This window comes from Jaculus jaculus, chromosome 5, assembly GCF_020740685.1.
Source record: "Jaculus jaculus isolate mJacJac1 chromosome 5, mJacJac1.mat.Y.cur, whole genome shotgun sequence".
NCBI classification, from domain to species: Eukaryota; Metazoa; Chordata; class Mammalia; order Rodentia; family Dipodidae; genus Jaculus; species Jaculus jaculus.
Genome location: NC_059106.1, coordinates 19,793,889 through 19,818,388, shown reverse-complemented (window position 1 = coordinate 19,818,388; position 24,500 = coordinate 19,793,889). Strand labels below are relative to the sequence as shown.

The following is a 24,500-nucleotide window of genomic DNA, read 5'->3' as shown; positions in this document are numbered from 1 at the left end:
GTTCAGACTCAAGTCCTCATGCTTGTGCAGCAAGTACTTGACCCAGTGACCCATGTCCCATCCCCAACATCTTTCCTTTAATAAGTGAGAAAGTACATGGCAAAGTGAACAGAACAGCACTGTGTATTTCTATGGTGGAAAATAGAATGGGATAGGTACATTGAGTTTAATATGAAGAATGACCAGCTCTAGAGTATATTGTTATTCCGAACTCCCAAGGACCCAAAAGTATCACTAATTGAGCTCTAAATGTATCTGTGAAAGCAAATGAATCATGAAGAACAGAAATGGGTTTGAAAGGAGGAGTTCAATATAGGTACAGACATTGTGGAACCCAAGGTTTCAATCTGATTAATAGCCACCAATTCAAGATTTAAAAAAATGAGTTGGTTCATTTTTTATAATTATGGCAAAATTTGTATGTTTAAGTGAAACACCGTGTGAACATAAACTCATTTTCTGCAGTGAATATTCTTGGCATTCTGCTGTTGCTTATTAAAGCCACACACTGCTCAACTGCATTAAACCACAGATGTACAAATGTGGCACTTAGGAAGAGCTTCCTAAGGAGAACCCTTGATATGCCAGCTCATCCCAGGAACTTCCTTTGTCATCAGTTACCTTTCTATCCTCACTCATCCTCTGCTGGCTTCTTTCATTGCTTTCTCCTGTTAAATGAAAACTACATGCTATATTTTTGTCAGCTTATAGTTTTAAAGCCAATAATTTTATAAAAAGATGGAATACTTCACAAATACCTTGATGGAATGATTGATAACCATCATTTGTACAATTAGACAGTTTAATTACTGAAGCAAATGACTCTGAAATGGAGCTGTTGTTAATCACATTTTATACAGCAGGAGCTAAGCTGAAAGTCTCTTAAGAGACTGATATGATCACAAAGCTTGGGTAGGAACAGAAAAGCAAAGAAAAAAGCATTACTCATAATGCTGCAACTGTTTAACTTCATGGACTTTGAACTACCTCAATCCTATCAACAAAATGATGAGTTTTCCATAATACTTAACCATTTATGCACATTGTACTTTGAGGAAGACATTTGTATAGACTAAAGCAATATGCCCCATTTGTCATCCTTTCCTATGTTATGTTAGGCAACTTTTATCTTTGTCTTCCTTATTATCACCTACTAAAAAATAATAAAATTCCTGGGCATTGAAATGGAACATTATGTCTATTGATAATTTCTATATCAATGTTACACTCTTTAATGTAATGAATCTTGTCCAATAATTATTGGAAGAGAAATACAGAAAGGTTCTTTAGATAGGGGCAAATCTCAAAGAGTCAAAACTCCACAAAACAAAAATGAAAATAAGTCATAAGGAAAAGGTATCCACCTTCAAAAGCTTAGATCATTGATTTTTGGTTTGATCCTCTGTCTCTCAGATCATCTTTCTGTGCCCCTATATTGGGATATCGTCTGCATTAAAAAAAAACAAATCTCTAGGCATTGGAGAGATATCTCAGTGGCTGAAGTGCATCCTGAATAAGCATGAGGACCTGAGTTTGAATCCCTACAAGCCCCTAAATAACTGGATAAGGAGCACATGCTTACTGTCTCTGTGATGGGAAGCCAGAGGCAGAGAATTCAGGGCTTGCTGGCCACCTAATCTAGGCAAATCAGTGAGCCCCAGATACTGTGGCAGACTCTTGCTCAAAAGACAAGGTGAGAAGTGATTTAGGAAGACAACCAAAGTTTACCTGTGGCATCCACGTGCATATGTGCACACATATGAATGCACACCATGACACTGTGCATCCCCACACACTCACAAATACATATATACCATCTACATATACACACATGTAACAAAAATTCCAAACTTTATCCCCTAATCTTCAACACACAATAAAAGCCATGGACCTCACACATTTGCAAACTGATAATTATGTCTCTAAATAGCAATGGATAACAGAGATCTCCTTGATAGTTTCAACTTATATGTTTTATATTTCTGCATCCCCATGAATGTCTGCATAATATTTAAACTGCAAAATCACTATGCCATTTGCAAAATGTCTGATTATGCTTTAAAATAAAAATCCAACCAGTGCTAATGTGTCCTGTGATACCATAAACTACTAATCTCTTAAGACATTTGAATATGAAAAGACCATTTACAATACCATCATAAGAACAGAATAAAGACAAATTACCTGGAGTTAAGAGGATGACTGACATAGTGATGAGGGAGCAGACTACCACAATCACCAGCAGAGCAATAGCAATTCCCTTCCAGTTTCTCTGTGGAGGGCTGTTACTTCCCAGTTCCTATAGAGATAGAAAAAATAAAAATAAAAAAAATAAAAACCTTTGTAATTATACATGCTTCAGGAGAAATATATTCATAAGGAATGATTCAGTGCATAGTACAATCACAGTATGAAAGCTGATTAGAATCTGTTTCCTGGTAATTCGTTTAATTATTCAAAAGTGCATATATTAAAAATGGCTATCATTCAAGGGAGTGGCAGGTAAGTGCTATTTCCAACTTTGTCAGGTCAGGAATCAAGTAAGAGATATGCCTCTCGGGTGGGTCTTTGAGGGCATTTTCAGGAAGGGTTAACTGGGGGAGGAAGACATTTGCCCAAAGTAGAGCAGCCCTTCTAGAAGCAGCTTAGCTAGAGGAGGTCTGGGAGGAAATCCAAGCTTTGCTTGCTTGTTAGACCTTAATACTTGCTGGTGCATACACCTACACTTATTTCCATTTGGTGGACATTGGAACCTTGCTTCTTTGGCTGTACAATATGAACTAAAGACCAGTGGTTCTCCATGAATTCCCCAATATAGTATCAGTTTGGGCTTACTGAGGCATCCAACTTCATGGATTGAGCTGCTACTGAGTCCTCATCCTTTCTAGCATGCATATACCCATGGCTGGACAATCCACCTGCAATTGTGTAAGCCAGTCTAATAAATACACACACACACACACACACACACACACACACACACACACACACACACGTCCTTTAGCTCTATTCCTCTATGGAACCATGAATAATATAGGTACATCTTTTTTTCTTTATAACATGAATTAGCTTTGTTCCCAATGCTGAAAATGTAGATAGAGTTCAAAGGCATCTGCTATGACCAGTAAGTCAAACAAGCAAAAGACTCTGTAAAGTAACTCACATGTTGATTTACATTTATACCTGCTACCATGGAAGCTGCTGTAAATATGTATATACAACAACTTTTCTAGGTGGATGGGAGAAGAAAAGACTACAAATATGAAAGTCATTTAGAATGTCCCTCACAATAGAACAGACCACATTTGGCAACACGTACTTTAGATAGTTCCCCACATTCATAAAGACAAACACGATGCTATAGCAATATTAAATGAGTATTTCTATACCAATGGTTTATGGCATTCTCTCACTGTGCAACATTCATGATATTGACAAGATGGTAAATTGATAGGGAAGGATAAACGAGAACATCTCTCACAAAGCAGAAGTAAAACAGTTCACTCGAAAAGATCTATATTCTGTCCCACTGACTGGAAATGCATAAATTTGATTCACCAAAGCAATACCTAGACCACACTAGTATGAAATGAATGTCATCTTTTCTTTGCACTATCATTTATAAAGCACAGCTTTCTCATCTCTTTCTATGCTATTCTCGAACTTTTTCCTGTCTTACCAAGTACATTTTTCTTTAACCAGAAATAGCTAATTGGATGTAGTGCAAGGGGACAAATATAAAGTATACCACAGAATGGCTCTGAATTAAATAAAAATATGTGGGGTAAAAATAGTTGATAAGTTTAAAGACATTTCTGCTAAAACAATAATTCCAATTTTCACATTGTAATTTTGACACTGGATCCTGCTATATCTACATAAAATATAAGTGATTGGCTCTAAATTAAAAAAAAAAAGCATTCACAGGAGTTCTTAGAATTATTTTCTCTTCAGTTGTTACAGGTTTGTCTTTCATTCTGATTGAACAAATCTAGCATAAGTCAATAACACTGTTTGCTTTCTGTTTTGTCTTTTTGTAAAATTACTGTCTATGCACACATTTTCAAATAATTCTCATTTTCAAATACCTCAATTACTCTTGCACACAGAGTTCCTATTCATATTTTCCATATAAATCAAGACAGTAGCTTCCCATATCATAAGTTTCAGAAGAGCAATGAGATAAAATAGCCATTATATGACCACATACACTTCTATGTCATGCAACTTCCTACTAGATGTATAAGTCCATTAGTGGGACATATGTGAGGATGGGAAACTCTCTGTGGTATTGCCCAGCTTTGAAGGATATTCAGAAGCTGATAACAGCAATAGCCTGGTCAACATTATCAATGAAAGCCTCCAGTAGGTGTGAAAATTGCAAGACACTGACCCCAAGAACTAGGAAAGAGAGTGGTGGGAGAAGTCAAGAATCCCAGAAAGTATGTATCAAGAGTCATAAAAATTTATTATTATTAATTATTAAGAAGGTGAATAAATATTAATCTTTAACAGTGGAAACAAGAAAAAAATGAGTAGATGTTTTACAATTATAAATCATTTTCATTGTTTTAAAAGGAGGTGAAGTCATGAACTCAAATCTGTTCTGTCATTATAAATCAAGACAGAGTTTAGAGACATGGTTCCTGTGCTAGAGAGATAACTCAGTGGGTAAACTTGTATCATACACAAGGCTGCTGTTCAGACCCCCAGACCCCAGCAGCAGCTAATATTGGAAATCTCAAGGAAGGGAGGTGGAGACAGAAGAAATGTCCTAGAAGTTAGTTAGCAGTGATTGATAACAGACCCTGTCCCAAACAAGGTGACAGGTGTGTACTGACACCTGTGGTTATTCTCCAAATCTCTCTCTCTCTCTCTCTCTCTCTCACACACACACACACACACACACACATACACACACACTATAGCACATCCATGCCTGAATTCATACACAGGATCTCAGGCACATATGCATGCATACACGCAAACAAAATAAAGAAAAAATAGCTATTCTTTTCCATTTTGAAACACAATAAAACAACACAATGCCTATGAGATGTTTTCTAATAGTGTAGCACAAAATACATTGTCTTATTGCATGAAATTGGATCAATAACCTAATTATTCCTTCCATAGTCATTGCCAACTAACATACTTATTTCTTTTCTGAGAAGTTAAGTTTTTAAGAAGCCTGACCACTACACATTTTACTTGCCCAAGCCTAAATGTGTTTTACTCAATTAGCCATAAGGGGAAACTTCTGGGAATCATAAGTTTAGCATAACAAATTCCTCAAATTGAAATGTCTCAGCCTGAAGTGAAGAGGAAGCTCAGAAGATTCAGGAAGTCACATCTGAGAGGGCCAAAATGTAAATGGTCACAGGACCACCCTCAAACGATAAAAGAGCAGTAAACAACTCTTGAGGGGCAAAATAACCAATGTTGAGTATCGATTTTGTTTATTTTTATTTATTTATTTGAGAGCGACAGGCAGACAGAAAGAGAATGAGGCAGAGAGAGAGAGAGAGAGAGAGAGAGAGAGAGAGAGAGAGAGAGAGAGAGGGAGAATGGGCGCTCCCAGGCCTCTAGCCACTGCAAAAAACTCCAGAGCGTGCACCCCCTTGTGGATCTGGTTAACATGGGTCCTGGGGAATTGAGGAACTGAGGTCCTTAGGCTTCATAGGCAAGTGCTTAACAACTAAGCCATTGAGTATCAATTTTATTTGAACAGAAACATTTCCTCCTGGGTTTAGCAGATGTACAGGAGATTCAAGTTGTTAATAAGTTTGAGACAAATGTTGCAAGAACCCTCCCCATGGTTATACAAATGGAAAAGAACAGCTGGGGAAGAGACTCTCTGACCAGTGGAAATGCCTGCAGCTTGACCAGAGTGCACCAGACATGCAACTTCCCTAACTTTTCCCCTATGCTGGGCTGGGTTGGGCTATTCAGGGAGGCAGCTGCTTGAGTCATCCATTGCTTGCATAATAACATCTCGCACTGCTCTGTATGTAGCTCCACTAAACTCACTGGGTTTTCAAATTTGTATTTGCTGATTTGCTTTGGTCTGTTGTCTGTCCCCTAACTGGAGTGAATATTCATGTGTTTGTGGCTACCCTGAGTAAGAGTTTTCTGCAACATTTTACCTAATTTGGCAATGTAGGGGAAAATACAACCATCATGTATACTTTCCTTCAAAGAAGGTAGTGTGAAAGATAACCAAGAATTTTTAGTAAAACTCTACTTCTACCTTGGACACACCAAGGTTTTCATTTGTCTTGACTACCCCAGAAGAAATATGAACTCTCTATATTGAAATACTCTAAAGTGTTAAAATTTACAAAAGAAAGAGAGAAGTCATTGAAATGTTGACCTTCTGTTGTTCAGTTAGGTCTGGGTAAATTTTAATCAAAATAGGTTTTCTTAAAAAAAATTATACATATATATATATATATATATATACATACATATATATATATATATATATATATATATATATATATATATATATATATGGGGAATGCCTTTAAAACGTTTATTCACATCTGAAATATATACTGAGAACTAAAAGTTAAATCCTGAGAATGTTTAACATGGATTCTTAAATTTATTTCTCAATATCAATTGTTCAAAAACATAGATCACTTGATTTTTATCTTGTCCTTGTATTTATATTATGGCCTCAGCTTCCTGAAGAGCTTAAGTCTGCACAAACATGGTCACAATGTCCTAAAATGAATTAAATAAAGCTCATGTTACATTAAATTAGCTAAGATATTCTATCAAGTCATTTTCTATGAAATAGTTCAAACATTGCATTTTTTTATTTGAATCATTTTGTTCTATTCATGCTTTTCTCATCTTCTACTCTGTAAAACTATAACAGTTCAAAGGAATTTGTGCTGAATAATCTGAAAATATTTTAAAGATTATTATAATAATTATGTAATCTTTGTTATTTCAGAATATTAGAAAAACATACCATTTTAAAGTTAAGGCTTTTAAAAAATACAACTGAGATGACTTTTGAAAAACATTTATGAATTATTAAGTTTTTTTAGGGAGAAAACACAAATTTTAGGGATCACTTCAGGGAAATTAGGATAGAGGAAGAAGGCGAGAGCAGAGCCATAAGCAAGTGGGAAGTGGGAAACGTGCACTGAGGTGGAAAACACTGCATAGTTCACAAGGTTCATATAAAGGAAGTGGAGGTTCTTTTTTTGGAAAATATTTTTAAGATATATTTAACAAAAGTCTACACAGGGCTGGCTCAAGTAAATGAAATAACATTAAAAACCCCAAAGAATGAAATATAGGAATTTGACATCTGGACAAATCTCCACAGATAGTACTGTGCATCACTTCAAAAACTGTGCTAGAATATTTTAGGTTCAAATCACTGGGGCACTATATGAATTTTATCTGGATACAAACTAAAATATGGGCTGTGCTCCATGAGCACTGAGTCTAATGACTGGCTTGATAACAACCAATATAATTCTAAATATAATGAAAACAGAAAAACCCAAATTTATTATAGATATGAAGGAAAACGTTACTTAACTGATATGAAATATTTCCTTTACATAATTGATGTTTACAAGGAAGTAGGGGTGGGATACATGAGAATTAGATAAATTCTAGTTTAAAAAGAAATCAGAAGAGTTATTTATATTTTCTAATTCTGCAAAAATAATTGATACAAATTATAAGCTAGAGTAACTTATTTAAATTAAATAAAATATTATTCAAAGAAACCTCCAATAGTGACAGCTTATGGATTTTGTATCATTTCAAATGTTTCATAATACTGAAAGTTTCATAACACTGAAACACTGAATGTTTTCTTGGTGTGATTCTGAGAATTGAATTCACAGCTTTATGTACCACTGAAAAAAATTCTTACTCATTGTTTTGAATTCTATTTTCACACAGTATCTCATGAGTCTATCTGACCCGAGCCCTCTCAGGAGCTTGAAGTACATTGGTATACTATCATGCCATGAATTTTGGAGCCAATATAACAGAAAGTACTTCCATTCTTTTTTAACATATGTCATATAATACAACATCATGCTGCTTACAGACAAAATAGAGGTGATACTTGCATATGATTTTGTGAGTTTTTCAGAAAATAAGACAAGTAAAAAATGTTTATAAACCATTTAGACCACGTTAAGCTTTGTGATGATGTTTTACAAACTTAAAGAATTAAATAACAACTATAAAGAGTTGTTTTTGATGTTTAGCTATCATTAAGTTAGGAAAGTAATTCCTTTAAAACACACATAAACATACATTTTTGAAACTCAAGCAGTTTTATGGTAAATATACATGGAGGAAAGCAAAAAGGGGGAAAGTAATGAATAAGGCAAGACAGGGTAGAGAAATGGAAAAGAATGGAAGGAAGGAGAGATGAAGAAAATGAGGGAAGGAAGGAAGGAAGGAAGGAAGGAAGGAAGGAAGGAAGGAAGGAAGGAAGGAAGGAAGGAAGGGAGAAAGAGATTGAGGGAGGCAGGAAGGAAGGCAAAAAGGAAGCAAGGGAGGGTGGGAAAGAGGAATGGAAGGAGGAGAGAGGAACTCCAAGATGAGCTTACTGCCTTTACATAAATGACCATGTGCTTGAGAACATTAACAGTTCATCAAATACTAGAAGAATGAAAAATGACAATAAGGGACTTTGGAGATGGCTCAGTCGTTGAGGACACTTTGCACAATGTCTGATTGCACTGGGTTTGGTTCTGTATTACCCATGGAAAGCCGGGTGCACAAGGTGGTGCATGGATCTGGATGGAGTTCATTTGCATTGCCAAGAGAGCCCTGATACACTTTCTCTCTCTCCTTTCTCTCTCTTATTTTCTTTCCCGCCTTACAAATAAATTTTAAAATAAAATATTTTTAAAAGATCATAAAGTATATTTTTAAAAATTATCTGCCTTATGATTCAAGACATTTCACGTGAGTGCATTCTAGGGAAGAGAGGTTCCTTCTGTTAAATGTTAATAGTACTAAAACTCAATCTATTATGATCCTTCCCCACTTAAAGAATTCAGCTCAGGAAGAAGCTGGCTATGAAAGGCAGTCAACTGTCATCCTAGGCTGAAGGAGCCCCATACCCCCTGTACCTTCCCAAGGTGTGTTTAATGTGTTTCCACTTATGCTGGGAAGTTAAAGGTTGTAATTGTGCAGGAATCAAATTAAGATTCCAAACAAAGGTTAAAGCCAAATGGAACAGCAAGAGAACAAGTAACCCTGCAGCTGGGAGCACCGTTCAAGGCCGGCATTATTAATTTGCTCTTCATAACACAACTGACCTTTAGATGCTGTGGAGCATCTGGCTGAAAACTGGCAGTGCCCCATCTCCTTATCTTCATTCATTATGCTTCTGCCCAGCTATCTCTAATTGCAAGCCAAAGCCTTCCTACCAGAAATGGATGAACAGTGCTAGGAGCAAATGCCAATTGTCAGAAAGAAGGCTTCTCCTCAAAACACAGTGACTTTCCCTCCCAGGAATCAAACCCAGTATTAAAATAGACATTATTTTATATCTGAAAACATTATTTTCCCGTGTATTTATTTTCTCAAAGTCCATGACTTTACTTTGAAGAAAATCACATATATTTCAAAAATAAACATTCAATCCAGTTAGAACTTCAATACTGTCTTTCAAAGAGGAGAAATGGAGAGATACACTTTTTAGGTCAAGGCACAGAAGGTGTGATGAGTATACTTTTAAACTTCCATGCGTATGTGTGTGTGTGTGTGTGTGTGTGTGTGTGTGTATACATACACACATATACATACACACATATATGTATATATATACTATATATACATAGATATGTATATACATATGTATATGTATGTATATATATGTATAATCTAAGTTTAATATCATAAAGAAGCAGCTTAAGATAAGATATCAATTTTATAACTTTCCTTCAAAACAAAAAATGCAGACATTGATGACATTGGGCAGAACCAGCACTAAATGTAATTTTTAATTATTTGTATTGCATTTGCCATTAAAATGTTAATAAGTGCCCTACAGATATTTTAAAATACAGGGAATATCAGACAATATTTTCATGGTACTAATCAGTATCCTATGCTCCTTTTATTTTTAAATTTTATACATTTTGTGTTTTATTCTCTCTACTACTCTGATGTGGCACCTTTAGGGTAAATGCTCAGTACTTATTGTAATCCTTTTTTTTTTTCTTTTTATTAAATTTTCACTCTCCAAGGATGGGGAGCAAATTCTACCTATGAAATGTCTGCATGAGGGAGGAGTGACATCCCATCTGCCTGCCAGGAAGAGATAACAATTGTCTGTCCCTCCTGTAAAACCATCACTATGTAAAAAAAAAAAAAACCTATGTGATAAACACTGGTTCATTTCATGCTGATATTTGTTAGCATAACAACAACAGCATTCTGGGAAATTGTTGTTGTGTAATAGTTTTCACAATCCAATTATAGCCTTCTTCACCAAACAATGCATAAAGCGCGCACGCATACGAATCCCAGGTGAACAGTCACAATAAGAAAGCAGAGGACTACTGCCGTGAGTGGGCACGGTCACAAACAGATGAACTAGCTGCACCTCTTCACCACGTCAGGTATGCGGCTTTCAGTGGCGGCAGTAGGACAGATGCTCATTTCTTTGGTAGCCCTGGTGGAGGCAAACACAGGTCTTTTATTCCAACCTCACTAAGGTTAGCTCTCAAATCACATATTACACAGCACAGAACAAATGCTTATATCATCTATCTATCAATCATCTATCTATCTATCTATCTATCTATCTATCTATCTATCTATCTATTTATCTATCATGTATCTATCTACCTTCATCTGTCTATCTATCTGTTTTGATTTCTGTAGGTTACAGAATGACTACAACATGATTAAGAAAGCAGAGTTTCAAAGAGGCCTGAGAGGCCCAAGCTAGTAAACTGGCAGGAGTGGAAAGGTATCAGTATTGATAAGGAACCCTGCTGCAGGAGAGCTGGGAGAAGTTGCTGCTCACCCTGGAAGAGAGTCAGGCTACAGAGTCAGAACTGAGCTCCTGCAGCAAGGCAAACTGAAGAGCAGGACGGGATCCAGACTAGTGGAAGCATGGATGGACAGCAGGACCAGAAGGGCAATCAGGAACAGGCGCAGATGGAAATGGAGAGGGCAACATCAACAGCTGGAGTGGATCCAAACTAAAGCCCATGGAACAGTCTGGAATTGTTTGATGGCAGTTCAGTAGAGGGATTGCACTGGGTGTCCATTTATTTATGGGGTCCAGGTGAAAGAGTTGTACCCATTCCTCCATCTGATATATCAGGTTTTCCGTTATTCCTTTATCATGTCCATGCATCCCTACATCCCCTACTCATCCCGCTGAATTTATAGGGTCACACATTTTCTACTCCCAGGAATAAGTTATTTATCAGTCTGTGCCACATTGGTGGCATGTAGAGTCATCCATGTGTCTACCCAGGTACAGAGGGTTCCTCCACCCACAAAATGGGGTAAAAAGCTGTTTGTAAAATGGAGTCCATGGAACCGAGGATCAGTCTGAAAAGCTAGTATTGGGATTTTCAGGAAAAGGAAAAATCAGATAAATTTTAGAACTGTTATTCAAAGAAAAAAAGTTTTAGATACCATTATGAAAATATTCTTCTGAATAAATTTTAAAAATGCAAAACGATTATGAGGAGGGCAAAACAATAAAATCATTCCACATACTAATACACAAAAGCTAATTTTATTTGTGTATGAACTTCATGCTAGTTCAATCTTATTTCTTTTTTGATAGCAATTAATACATATTAGGATTGTAATCAGATAGATAGATAAGACTAATTTATCTCTATAACCAGAAGCATATATCTTTCATAATCAAAAAAGAGATTGTGGCTGGGCGTGGTAGCACAAGCCTTTAATCCCAGCACTCTGGAGGCAGAGGTAGGAGGATTGCTGTGAGTTCAAGGCCACCGTGAGACTCCACAGTGAATTCAAGGTCAGCCTAGGCTACAGCAAGACCCTACCTTAAAAAAAAAAAAAAAAAAAAAAAGATTGTGGGGCTTAAGAGATGGCTTAGTGGTTAAGCACTTGCCTGTGAAGCCTAAGGACACTGGTTTGAGGCTCAATTCCCCAGGACCCACGTTAGCCAGATGCACAAGGGGGTGTACACATCTGGAGTTTGTTTACAGTGGCTGGAGACCCTGGTACACCCATTCTCAGTCTCTCTCTCTCTGTCTCTGTCTCTCTCTCTCCTTTGTTGCTCTCACATAAATAGATAAAAATAAACAAAAAATTAAAAAATAAAATAAAATAAATTTTGCCATCCATTATCCATACAGTGAATGCTTTTGGGTCATAAATATAAAAGTCACATTTCAGGCTGGAGAAATGGCTGAGTGGTTAAGGTTCTTGCATGTGAAACCTAAAGACACAGGTTTAATTCCCCAGGACCCACATAATCTAAATGCATAAGGTGGCACATGCTTTATAGTGGCTGGAGGTCTTGGCATGCTCATTCTCTCTCTATCTGCCTCTTTTCCCCATCTGTCTCTCAAATAAACAAAAATAAAAACATCAAAACAAAAGTTACATTTTCAAAATGGTTCAATGATTTCTTTGAGGCTGGGTTAGGTACTATCCAAATCTACTCATGAAACCTCAGATAGCTAATCGCAACCTAGGAAACACAACTCTGAACATGTCTGTGAGGGATTTTTTTAGGCTAGACCAGTTGAAATGGGAACACCCACCCTGTGGGTGGTATCATCCCATGTACTGGGGTCCAGTCTATGGAAGACAGGAAGCTGAGTATCAGCATTAATGTCACTGTGATTCCTGACTATAGGTGCAATATGACCAGCTGCTTTAAGCTCCTTCTGCCACACCTTTCCATGGTAGACTGTGTGATAGTTTGAATGGATGCTCCCCAATAGATACAGGAGTTTTTTTTTTCTTTAATTATTTATTTATTTATTTGAGAGCGACAGACACAGAGAGAAAGACAGATAGAGGGAGAGAGACAGAATGGGCGCGCCAGGGCTTCCAGCCTCTGCAAAAGAACTCCAGACGTGTGCGCCCCCTTGTGCATCTGGCTAACATGGGACCTGGGGACCCGAGCCTCGAACCGGGGTCCTTAGGCTTCACAGGCAAGCGCTTAACCGCTAAGCCATCTCTCCAGCCCAATACAGGAGTTTTATTTAAGCCTGTAGCTTAGCTCTCCAGCCACCTGGCTGGTGGAGGTGTCATCAGGGGTGGATCCTAGGGTCCAGCCCCAGGGTGTGTTTGGGGATGGTCTGGTTTCCAGGCAAAAGACATGTGGAGTGCTGAGGTCCTGCCATGATGGGGTTCCTGGAGTGTGCTTGCTTGTGTTGGTGGTGTTTGCCTTTGTCTCTCTGCCAGGCCCTGTGAAAGTGAGCCAGATTCTTGCACCATTATGAAACTTCCCCATCTCAGTAAGCCTCACTAAACCCTTCCTCCCACAACATGCGCCTGGTTGGGAAGTTTATCCCAGCAGCATAAAGCTGAATGCACCAGACTGCAACCTGGACTATAAGCGGAAGTAAACACTTTCTCCTTTACATTGCTTCTTTGCATCAGGTCTTTTGCCACAGCACAAGAAAGGAGCTAATGTGATGCCTCAGCCTACCTCTGTGGACACTGCTGGAAACGTGCATGTTTGTGCAGTTTTGTGGACTTTCTCTTCTGCTCTGTATCCTCAGTTAATACTCAATAACGCTACATCATGAGGTGAGTAGTATGGAATGCACACAGACAGCAAGAATGAATAATGTCTTCTCTAGTAATTATTTTACTATTTTTATCTCTTTTAATTAATTTGCATGATGGGGGGGGGGCATGCCAGGGCTTCCTGCCACTGTAAAAGAATGCCAGATATGTGCACTACTTTTTGTGGCTGGCTGATGTGGACTGTTTGGCAATTGTGCCTGGGCCAACAAGCTTAGCAAACAAGCATCTTTAACTACTGAATAATCTCAGCCTTTTTGCTATTGTTTCATGTTGAAAAACTTTTAGTTCTTTACTTTGATGTGGATGTCAAGGGAAGCCAATGGACATGAAAGCAAAATGAGTTTATATAGCCTTAGTGAGTCCCTATAGGGTGTCTACTTACCTTCTCATTGGGGAGAACAAATTCCTGACCAAAAAAAAAAAAAAAAAAAAAAGAGTTAACTTGGCTTTCTATTCTCAAGGGTGAATTCCATCATGGTCAAGAAGGCATTACAGAATGGGAAGCCCAAGACACATCTCACAAGAGTCAGTAAGCAAGACACAGAGAACAGGATGTGGAACTGGCTAGAACAGTTTAAGACTCATCCCAGAGATACAGAGATAAAGGTTCATGGCTTTTCCTGAACAGCACCCGTGGATGGAGATTAAGTATTCAAACCAATGTTTGTGGGGATTACTTAATAGTCCATCACATATGAGGTAGGGATAAGAAACCAGGTAAGAGAGCCTATGTGTAAGTATAAGGACCTGAATTGAATTCCAAGTACCAATGTCACAAATCTGGATGTTGTGCTGCATGCCTGTAACCCCAGAGTTGTGGGAGCTAGGGACAGGAGCACCACTGGTCTTCCCTGGTCAGCCAGTCTAGTTGGAAACAACGACACGCACCAGGTTCAGCAATGTACTCTGTCTTGAGGAAATAAGGTGGAACAGCAATAGGGCACAGGAAGTATCCTCCTCTAGCCTCTGAATGTGTGCACATGGTTATGCACGTGCGCACGCATGCGCGCGCACGCACACACACACACACACACACACACAAATGAAAATATAGAGCCATCTATGTGGTTTCTAAGTTTAGTTACTGTTTGAGTTAGTTTTATGATGCTGTAGGAAAATTCCTGAAGATAGGTATCTCATAAAATAATTTATTTCACTACAAATGACGAAGGAGCAACAGCATGCTGACAACATTGTCTTGACTTCTGATGAGAGCCTCCCAGAAGTTCAGCTCATACTGGAAAGGCTGAAAGGGGGGTAGGGAGGGGAAGGGCCATGATGACAGTCCTGTCCCTCAAGAAAATTCCCTCTTAAAGGCCCCACACATCTCCATCTTGTTATGCAGGAGACCAAGCTTCCCTTTGCATTTTGATCAAGATAAACCACACCCAAAATACAGCAAGGGCCATGTATGAGCTTTCATAGATTACAGTAATTGATTATATGCATCCTTAATCACTCTTTATCAATCTCCAAGTATACACTATACCTATTTTTTTTTTTTCTCATGGGAAGTATTCCGCTAATCTTGTCCTGTGTTTCAACTGTCCTCCACTTCTGAATAGCTGCACTCAATTCCCTTCATTATTCTTTACCAAAGGTTTATCTGTATTACCTGGTGTAGTAACAATGAAATAGAAGAATAAACAAAACCACTGCAGTCTTGGCTCTTTCTATAGAGAAATATATAGCCCATGACACAGTGTTCACAGTATTCACTTATTTAAAGGAGGAAACTGCTATCAGGGTTCCTCCAGGACCCTGCCTTTGTGATTGAAACACCATGTGACTTCCTACTTAAGAAATATGTCTAGGGAAATAGTAGGTCCAAACCAGTAAAGATTCAATAGTAAAATATATGTCCCTATGCTGTTTTCATGTCTGGAAAAGAAACTGAAGTTCTTCAGGCTTCCCTAAAATACTTGCTAAGTTGGAATTTTTAATTTGATTTGTGTGTGTGTGTGCAAGTATTTGTGTTTATATGTATATTGGTGCATGTGGGGGGGGGGGTTGATTGTGCATACAAACGTGTGTGGATATCTACAGAGGCCAGAGGTTGGCATCAGGTGATTCCTCAATCGCTACTCATATTATGTTTTGAGAGAAGATCTCTCTGAACCTGAAGCTAACCAGGTTGGCTCATCTAGTGAGCCTGCCTCAGGGACTCCCTGGTCTCTGCCTCTACAGTACTGTGACAGCTGGTATGCACCACAGGCTTGGCATTTACATGGGTGCTAGAGACTCTAATTGACATGCTTACACTTGTGTGGCGAGCACTTGACCCATAGAGCCAACTCTCCAGCCTGCATTTAATAAATATATAACCTCAAAGTCTCAATTCTCAAAGCTGAATGCCAGTGTTTGCACTTGTGTGAATCTATCAAAACAAATGGGATGTGATGAAAAATGTGGGTGTCTAGCCAGTTAACTTGGCTGAGTGATAACCTGACCTTGCCATTCCCCTGACTTTCAAACTTCACAATGGTCACAGTTTCAGGATCCAGCCAGCATCCTCAGTGGAGAATTCAGGAACAGCACATCCTAAACGACCACTGGCTTATGATCACTCCCTAGGTAAGTGTTTCCATTTGATAATGACATGTCTCACAGATACAGGAAACTATTTTTTTGCACAACAGCGTCAACAACAACAACAACAAAATAAACCGGGCATGGTGGTGCACGCTTTTAATCCCAGCACTTGGGAGGCAGAGGTAGGAGGATCACCATGAGTTCGAGGCCACCCTGAGACTACATAGTGAATTCCAGGTCAGCCTGAGCTAGACTGAGACCCTATCTCAATAAAAGAAAAACACAAAATAGTAATAATAATAGGTATTGCCTAATGCCATTTTGGTCATTGACAGCCCATATATGTAATATATGCCTATTTTTATTTTTTTTCTTTTAAATATAATGCTTTATTAAGTAGGTAAGACATTCATTTACCATTTAAAATCAAATTTTATTTTTTAACTAATAATACAAATATAAAAAATAGTACATTTTAATGTGTTTTAGTGTACACACTGCCATGTTTAAAGGAGTTTAAATACATGAATTATAATGAAACTGAAAAATCTTCTTGCACAGTTAGGCTGCCAGATGCGTAGAAAAATTGCAATACTGTAATGTACTCTACACAATACCTGATAATCCTAAGTGGCTATGAGACTGATATATGTACTTATTGTACTATATTTCATTGCTAATTAGAACATACTTTTTCATTAAAAAGTGGTTATTGCAAAACAGTGTGATCTTCTACACTGGCAGCTTCATACATCTTTTGTGTATCCTCTCCATTGATTGCATCATTTTCTTGTGTGCTTTATTTAAATCTCATGGGTGTGGAAACTGAAGGCTACATCACTTGATATATGGGCAAACTCTATGATGTTTGCACAGTGATATCTGCCTGAGGATACCTTGCACAGAACATGCCCCCACTATATTCACCTTATGATCCTTTGTGGCTAAGCTCTGTGAATCTAGATGCACAGGGTTTTGGAAAAGCTTTTGGACTTGTAACAGGAGGCTATGTTGCAGAATAAATCCAAAGTCTGTCCCCCAAGACTCCATTTTACCTTAATATTTGATGCATGTAAATGTTCTAGTTACATTATGGTGTTGTCAAATGACTAAAACTCATATGATAGGATATTTTGTTTACATGTTGTTTGCATGCATGTGTGTATGAATGTCCATATATGTGGGGTGCAAGTGCATATGTGTGCATGTGCACGTGGAAGGCACAGGTTAATGTCAGGTGTGTTCCACACTTTCTATTTTATTACTGAGCCAAGGTCTGTCATGGAACCAGGAGAGGACCATTTAGTCTAGTCTAGTTAGCTCATTCACTAAACACATCCCCTGTCTCTGCCTCTTATAAGCTAAAATTATAGCCAAGTCACCATGCTTGGCATTTATATGGGTTCTAGGGATCTGAACTCAAGTCTTCATGGGTGTGCAACAAGTACTTTGTTCACTGAGCAACTTCCCCAGTCCCAAAGTGTAATGTGTTTCAAACATAAAAGTTTAAATTTTGATATTGAGATATTTCAAAATCTAGGGTTTTTTTTTTATTATTATTGAGTTGCAGGTTTTCCTGCTACTCTTCATTGAGAGGGATTGAAGAAAGATATTATGAAACCAGAACACGAGTCCAAAGTGTAGATCATAAATACAATATAACTATGTGAAATACAGCTGTTGTATCAGAATTTAGTCTATACATCTGTGAATTCTACCATGGCAAAAATGCCATCAGGAGTAATTTTATTTTTAAGTAGCACTACAGAAATCTCATCTACTTGAGAGGCATAAGATAGTCTGGATACATATCTAGCATGATTTGAATGGACTATTTTTTTTTCTCCAGAAAAAAAAAAAAAATAGAACAAGATGTGAAACTGCTAGTGCTGGATAGTTTAAGAAGAATTTTATGAAAAAGCAAATGTTTAATCCAAATGACTGTTAAGAATCCAAAAGTGGGGGGAAGGGTACTACCATGGGATATTTTTTATAATCATGGAAAATATTAATAAAAATTGAGAAAAAAATGGCAGTAGACAAAAAAAAAAAAAAATCCATTCCAGGGCTGGAGAGATGGCTTGGTGGTTAAGTGCTTGCCTATGAAGCCTAAGGACCCCTGTTCAGGGCTCAATTCTCTAGGACCCACGTTATCCAGATGCACAGATGCACAAGGGGTGCACACATCTGGAGTTCGTTTGCAGTGGCTGGAGGCCCTGGCACGCCCATTATCTCTCTCTCTCTCTCTCTCTCTCTCTCTCTCTCTCTCTCTCTGTCTGCCTCTTTCTCTCTGTCTGTCACTCTCAAATAAATAAATAAATAAATAAATAGAATCCGTTCCAGCTCCAGGTTTCTCTGATTACATGAACTGATAGGAAAGACAATCAACTTCCCATAGCTTCAGCTTAGTTAAACATAGTCAACCCTGGGCAATGGATTTACAGAGTGCCTAGTGGCATACTGTGATAGATCTGTGAAATCCAGCCACCCTCAAGGCCTCTGCATTGATGATTGTGTTGAAAAGTAATGAGTGCACAGTGAGACTTTGGTCAGCGGCTATGTCATCATCACCAATGACCAGTTATGAAATCCTCGTGGCTATGTAACTCACAAAGGTTCCCAGTGGTTCTTACTCTTACTGATGTTAGCATCAACCCCTTCAAATGTGAAAGCAGAAAAAAAAAAAAATGTCTGTGAGTAAATAAAATCGGAAAACATTGGCCACATAAATTGACAACTATTATGAAATGGGCATATAACAGGACTATGATTACCTAATATTTAAAGATAAAAAAGAAAGCAGATCATTAAGTTACCAACCACTGGGAATGTGTCATGAGAAAGAATATTATTTCCTGTTGGTTAGTAGAGCTTAAAGTTAGAAATTTCATGGTTTTAAATTTAAAACATTTGATCAATGATGTTACACATTTCATCCAGGAAATACAATCAATGGCATGTAAGAAAGGGTCCACATTCCATCTCTACTCAGAGGAAAAACTCCCCTTTTTCAGTTGTGGAGAGTAGGAAAGGTGAAGCAATAAACAAACTAGCAGAGATGTCACTGCATTGAGGAATGCTGACTTAATATAGCTTATCCAAATTTCCTGACAAGAAGATAAGGGCACTTTGAGTACAGAAACTAGAATCCCCTACCCAGGGAAGTAGAATGTTAGGGTAATGAAAGAAATTTTTTTTTTAAATATTTTATTTGTTTATATGTTTATATATTGGTGGGGGGGGGGAAGGAAGCAGATGGGGGGGGGACAATGGGCACACAAGGGCCTCTAGCCTCTGCAAACAAACTCCAAATGCTTGTGCCACCATATGCATCTGGCTTATATGGGTACTGGAGAATCGAACCTGGGTCCTTAGACTTTATAGGCAGGCATCTTAACTGCTAAGCCATCTCTCCAGCTCTCCCCCCCACCCGCCTTTTAAAATATTTTATTTATTTGCATGTTTATTTGTTTTTTTGGGGGGGGAAGAGGCAGATAGAGAGAAACAGAGAGAGAGAGAGAGAATGTAAATTTTATTTATTTATTTGAGATAGAGAAAAAGAGGGGAGAGGGAGAGAGAGAGAACGAGCAAGTGAATGTGCATGCCAGGACCTCCAGTCACTGTAGACGAACTCCAGATGCGCATCTGGCTTATGTGAGTACTGGGAAAATGGACCTGGGTCCTTAGGCTTCACAGACAAACACCTTAACCGTTAAGCCATCTCTTCAGACCATGTATGTCTTTTTTTTTTTTTGAAGTAGGGTCTCAATTTAGCCAAGGCCAACCTGGAATTCACTATGTAGTTTCAGGGTGGTCTCAAACTTACTGTGATTCTCCTGCCTCTGCCTCGCAAGTGCTGGGATTAAAGGTGTGCACCACCACGCCCAGCCCTTGTATGTCTTTCTTAATGTTTTGCTGTATGATTTCTTTTTTTTTCTTTTAAAAAAACATTTTTTATTTATTTATTTATTTTTTTTTAATTTAATTTATTAGTTTTCTTTTCAGTAAATACAGGCAGTTTGGTACCATTATTTAGGCTTATCTGTGATCTACCCCCTCCCATTAGACCCTCCTTATTATTGAAAATGGGTCGTGCATTGTGAAGTTAGCCCCCAGTTAATGAAAGAAAATTTTATCAGACAGTCATGATGATATTATGATTTAGGTAGGAAAAATAAACATCTTTTCAAGATTTTCCCCATTTAATATGGCCGGGACCTTAGGTACTTTATAAATACCCTTTATTATGTTGAGATATGGTACCTCCATACCAATTGTTGCCAGTTTTTGATCATGAAGGGGTGTTGTAGTTTGTTTAAGGCCTTTCTGCATCTATTGAAGTAATCATGGGGTTCTTGTATTTAAGTTTACTTACATGTTGAGTTATATTAGTCAATTTCTGTATGTTGAATCATCTGTGCATCCCTGGGATCAAACTTACTTGACCAACATGTATGGTGCTTTTATGTGGTCTTTAATTTGGTTTGAAAGGATTTTACTGGGCATTTTTGTGTCTGAGCTCATTAGGACCCTGCATAGTGCGATGGACTTTTCTTACCATGTGATCAAACTCACACCGGGTGTGGGACGTGTGCATGATGAGGACAGACGCATAACAAGCACATCTTTCCATCTCAGTCATGTAATATTTTACTTAAGAAGGCTGTGTAAATGCTGTTAAGGCTTTGGAAGAAGAAACTAACTTGGGATTACAATGCTTTGAAGACTGTGACAACATTGACCTTGAAGTTATGTTGATGGAATATGAGAACTATTATTTCATAAAATTTCAGAAGTACTCCAAGATGGTTAAGAAGGCATCAGACAAAAACTAATTTACCACCAATAAATGGAGGGAAGAACAGAAGGTAAAGTACTTCATCTAGGCCGACTCAACTCTAGGAGTGCCTGGATACTTTTCCAGAAAACTCTCCAGTGTAAAACCCTATAACTGTCTATCAACAAAGCTGGACTGTCTCATGAGAGCTTGGAATTCCTTCTTATCCAGCTGCCAGTATTTGAAAGTCTTTCGAGTCACCTAAGTTACTGTAAATAATTGTGTCCAGTGATCACCTCATCTTTCTAGGCCACATGACATGAGTAGTTTGGACCTTACAAATTAAAAGACAGAGAACAAAGAATGATCTTCTATATAAAAATACCTTTTCTTTTTATTAAATAATTTTGCATGGAGAGGGACAGAGAATGGATGCACCAGGGTATCTGGCTTTACATGGGTACTGAAGAATCAACCCAGCCATCAGGCTTTGCAAACAAGTGTCTTGACCTCTGAGTCATCCCTCCAGCCCTGCTACATCTTACTAAAGAGATGCTTTGTGTAATGGTTGATGTTAGTTGTCAACATGGCTGGATCTAGAATCATCTAGGAAACTAATCCCTGGACATGTCTGTGAGTGGCACCATTCTGAGGATGGGGGAGACAGATTGCATGAAACAGAGAAAGTGAACTGAGCACCAATATTCACCTCACTTTGTTTCTTAACAACACATTGAAAGTGACTAGCTTCCTTACATTCCTGCCACCATGACATCCCCAAATGAGATGGGCTGTATTACCTCAAACTCTATGTCCAAAATAGACCCTTCCTCCATCAAGTTATACTGCCATCATGTGCATATATATATATATGTGTGTGTGTGTGTGTGTGTGTGTGTGTGTGTGTGTGTGTGTGTGTATGTATGTATGTATAAAGTTTATTTGGGATGGAGAGGTTTCTTAGTGGTGAAGATGGTTGCCTGGAAAGCCTAAGGACACAGGTTTGACTCTCCAGAACCCACATAAGGCAGATACACAAGGTGACACACGTGTCTGGAATTCAATTGCAGTGGTTAGAGGCCCTAATATGCCAATTTTCCTTCTCCTCTTTCCTCTCGCTCTCTCTTACTTTTTCTCCTACTCTTTCATAAAATAAATTTAAAAGTTTGTTTTTTGTTTGTTTGATGGGTGGGGAAGAGAACGGCTCCACCATGTGCTCTACCTACTGCAAATGAGCTCCAGACGCATGCGCCACCACATGCGCCACCACATGCGCCACCACATGCGCCACCACATGCGCCATCACATGCGCCACCACATGCTCCTGACTTATGTGGGTTCTGGGGAGTCAAACCTAGGTGATCAGGCTTCATAAGCAAGTACCTTAACCCCAAACCTATCTCTCTGGTTCTAAAGTTGCAGCTTGTTAGATATTTTGTCACAGGCATACAAATTGTAATTAATGCATTGTGTATCCCATTGTCAATAAGAATTTGGTGCTACGACAATTTCTTCCACTCAGAGGTGGTTTACAAACAGATCCCATTCCTGTTGTATTAAGTTCCAAATATATATTTTGTTTTCTAGTCTTAAATGACCCATCAAGACTATAGCCAATCTTCACATAAAGATCTCTTCTCAAAAATGGGGAACTTGAGGAGAAATGCCACCACTGTCCATCTGATCTCGAGGATACCAGTGCCATGTGGCTGAAGAAAATCTGGCAAGTATTTTTATAATTTATTTATAGCAACAGTATGTCAAAATTGAGTATTCAGTGTCCCTCCTTCTCCCTTTATCACTTTCTCCCTCTCCCATCCTCTCTCCCTATGGTGTTTTGAATGTAAAATGTCCCCCATAGCCTGTGTTTGTGAGTAAGCCTCATACTTAAACTCCAGTTGGTTGAGGAACCTTTGGGAGGTGGAGCGTTGATGAAGGAGGTGTGTCACTGAGGAGGAAACTTGAGGTTTATTAGCCCAGCTTTACTAAGTATTCAGAACCCTGTTACCTGTCACTTCCTTCCCGGTATTGTATGCAGCTGAGATGTCCAATTACACTTTCATTGCCATGATGAAACTTATACCTGAAACTATAACCTGTAGATGAACTCTTTCCTTCCATATGCTATTTCTGGCCAGGTGTTTTGTCCTAGTATTAGAAAAGGAACCATTATACTCCCTTTCTTTCTCCTTCTTCTTTTCTCTTCCCTCCCTCTTTTTTCCTCTCTTTTTCACTTAAACTCACTATGTCTCTCCTCTAGCCACTTCATTCTTTTTTCTCTCACTTCTTCCTCCCCATTTGTTTTCTCCATCTCTTTCCCTCTCCCTCTTTCACTGCCTGTATCTCTCCTTTTATAGCTATTTCATTCTGTATCTTCCTCCCCATTTGCTTTCTCTCCTCTCCAGTTCTCTTTTAGCAATGCTGAAAATCAAAGCCCTGTGCCTCATGCATGCTGGGAGGTTATCGCAGCACTCAGCAACACACATGGACCCCATGCTGGAAAACCTTCTTCAAATAAGGAGTTGTACTCAGTCCAAGATGCTGACAAGGTCTGGAAAAACACTGCCAACTTCATAGAGGTGAACATTGTTTATATAATCCATGAGTTCATCAAAATGTTTTTTATGAATAATTCAATTGTCAACTACTATTACCTTAATTAGAATTATAGATTTCAAGCCAATGTATCAAGTGGTATTGCTTTGTTCTTCAAGTGTATTATGAAAATTTACAAACATGGACAATATAAGAGGGCTCTGCATTAGTGATCAGCCATTCTTAGGTTCTATAATTAAAGTTTTGTTTTTTTAACTGCTTGAATCTTACATCATAATATACGATGCTTCATATTTAGCAACATATATAATTAAATATAATTATATATATGTATATATATGTTTGTGTGTGTATGAATGTGATATATATATATATATATATACATATATATATATATATATATGTGTGTGTGTGTGTGTATGTATGAAACCATTAATGATGATCCATTAATACAGCCATTCATTCACTTATCCATTAATTCATATTAATTTTGGATTCATTTCAACATATTAGAATAAATGATTCCTAAATACTCCAAGACATATAATACAAGCTGTTTTTATACATGTAACTATTTTTTATAGGACTTTCTTGAGGTGGAATAAAACATAGATCTAATATATTCATCTCTTTCAAATTTCAATGGACAGTTCTTCTGAACTTATACCTTCCCTTTTTCCTGACACATTGGGACTTCTGTCACCATTATTTTCATCCATATACATAATAATTTCACATATACTGATGTTTTAGTCCTACCTTTTCTAGAGAACAGAAATCTACTTATTAAACTTTCATTAATTCTTCAAAAACCATACATCTAATTCAATTTTAATTCACAAGTGTTTCACTACATTTGTAAATACATTGC

At 37.9% G+C, this 24,500-nt stretch overlaps 1 protein-coding gene across 1 annotated transcript in view; it reads right to left on the bottom strand.

Annotated features, from left to right (window-relative positions):
• The window catches only part of Dpp10 (dipeptidyl peptidase like 10), a 557,899-nt gene that overhangs the window by 420,211 nt on the left and 113,188 nt on the right, over window positions 1-24,500 (bottom strand). The window contains exon 2 of the mRNA XM_045149057.1: window positions 2,185-2,299. Within this exon, the coding sequence (XP_045004992.1) occupies window positions 2,185-2,299 (115 nt within the window). The remainder of the gene's footprint in view (window positions 1-2,184; window positions 2,300-24,500) is intronic.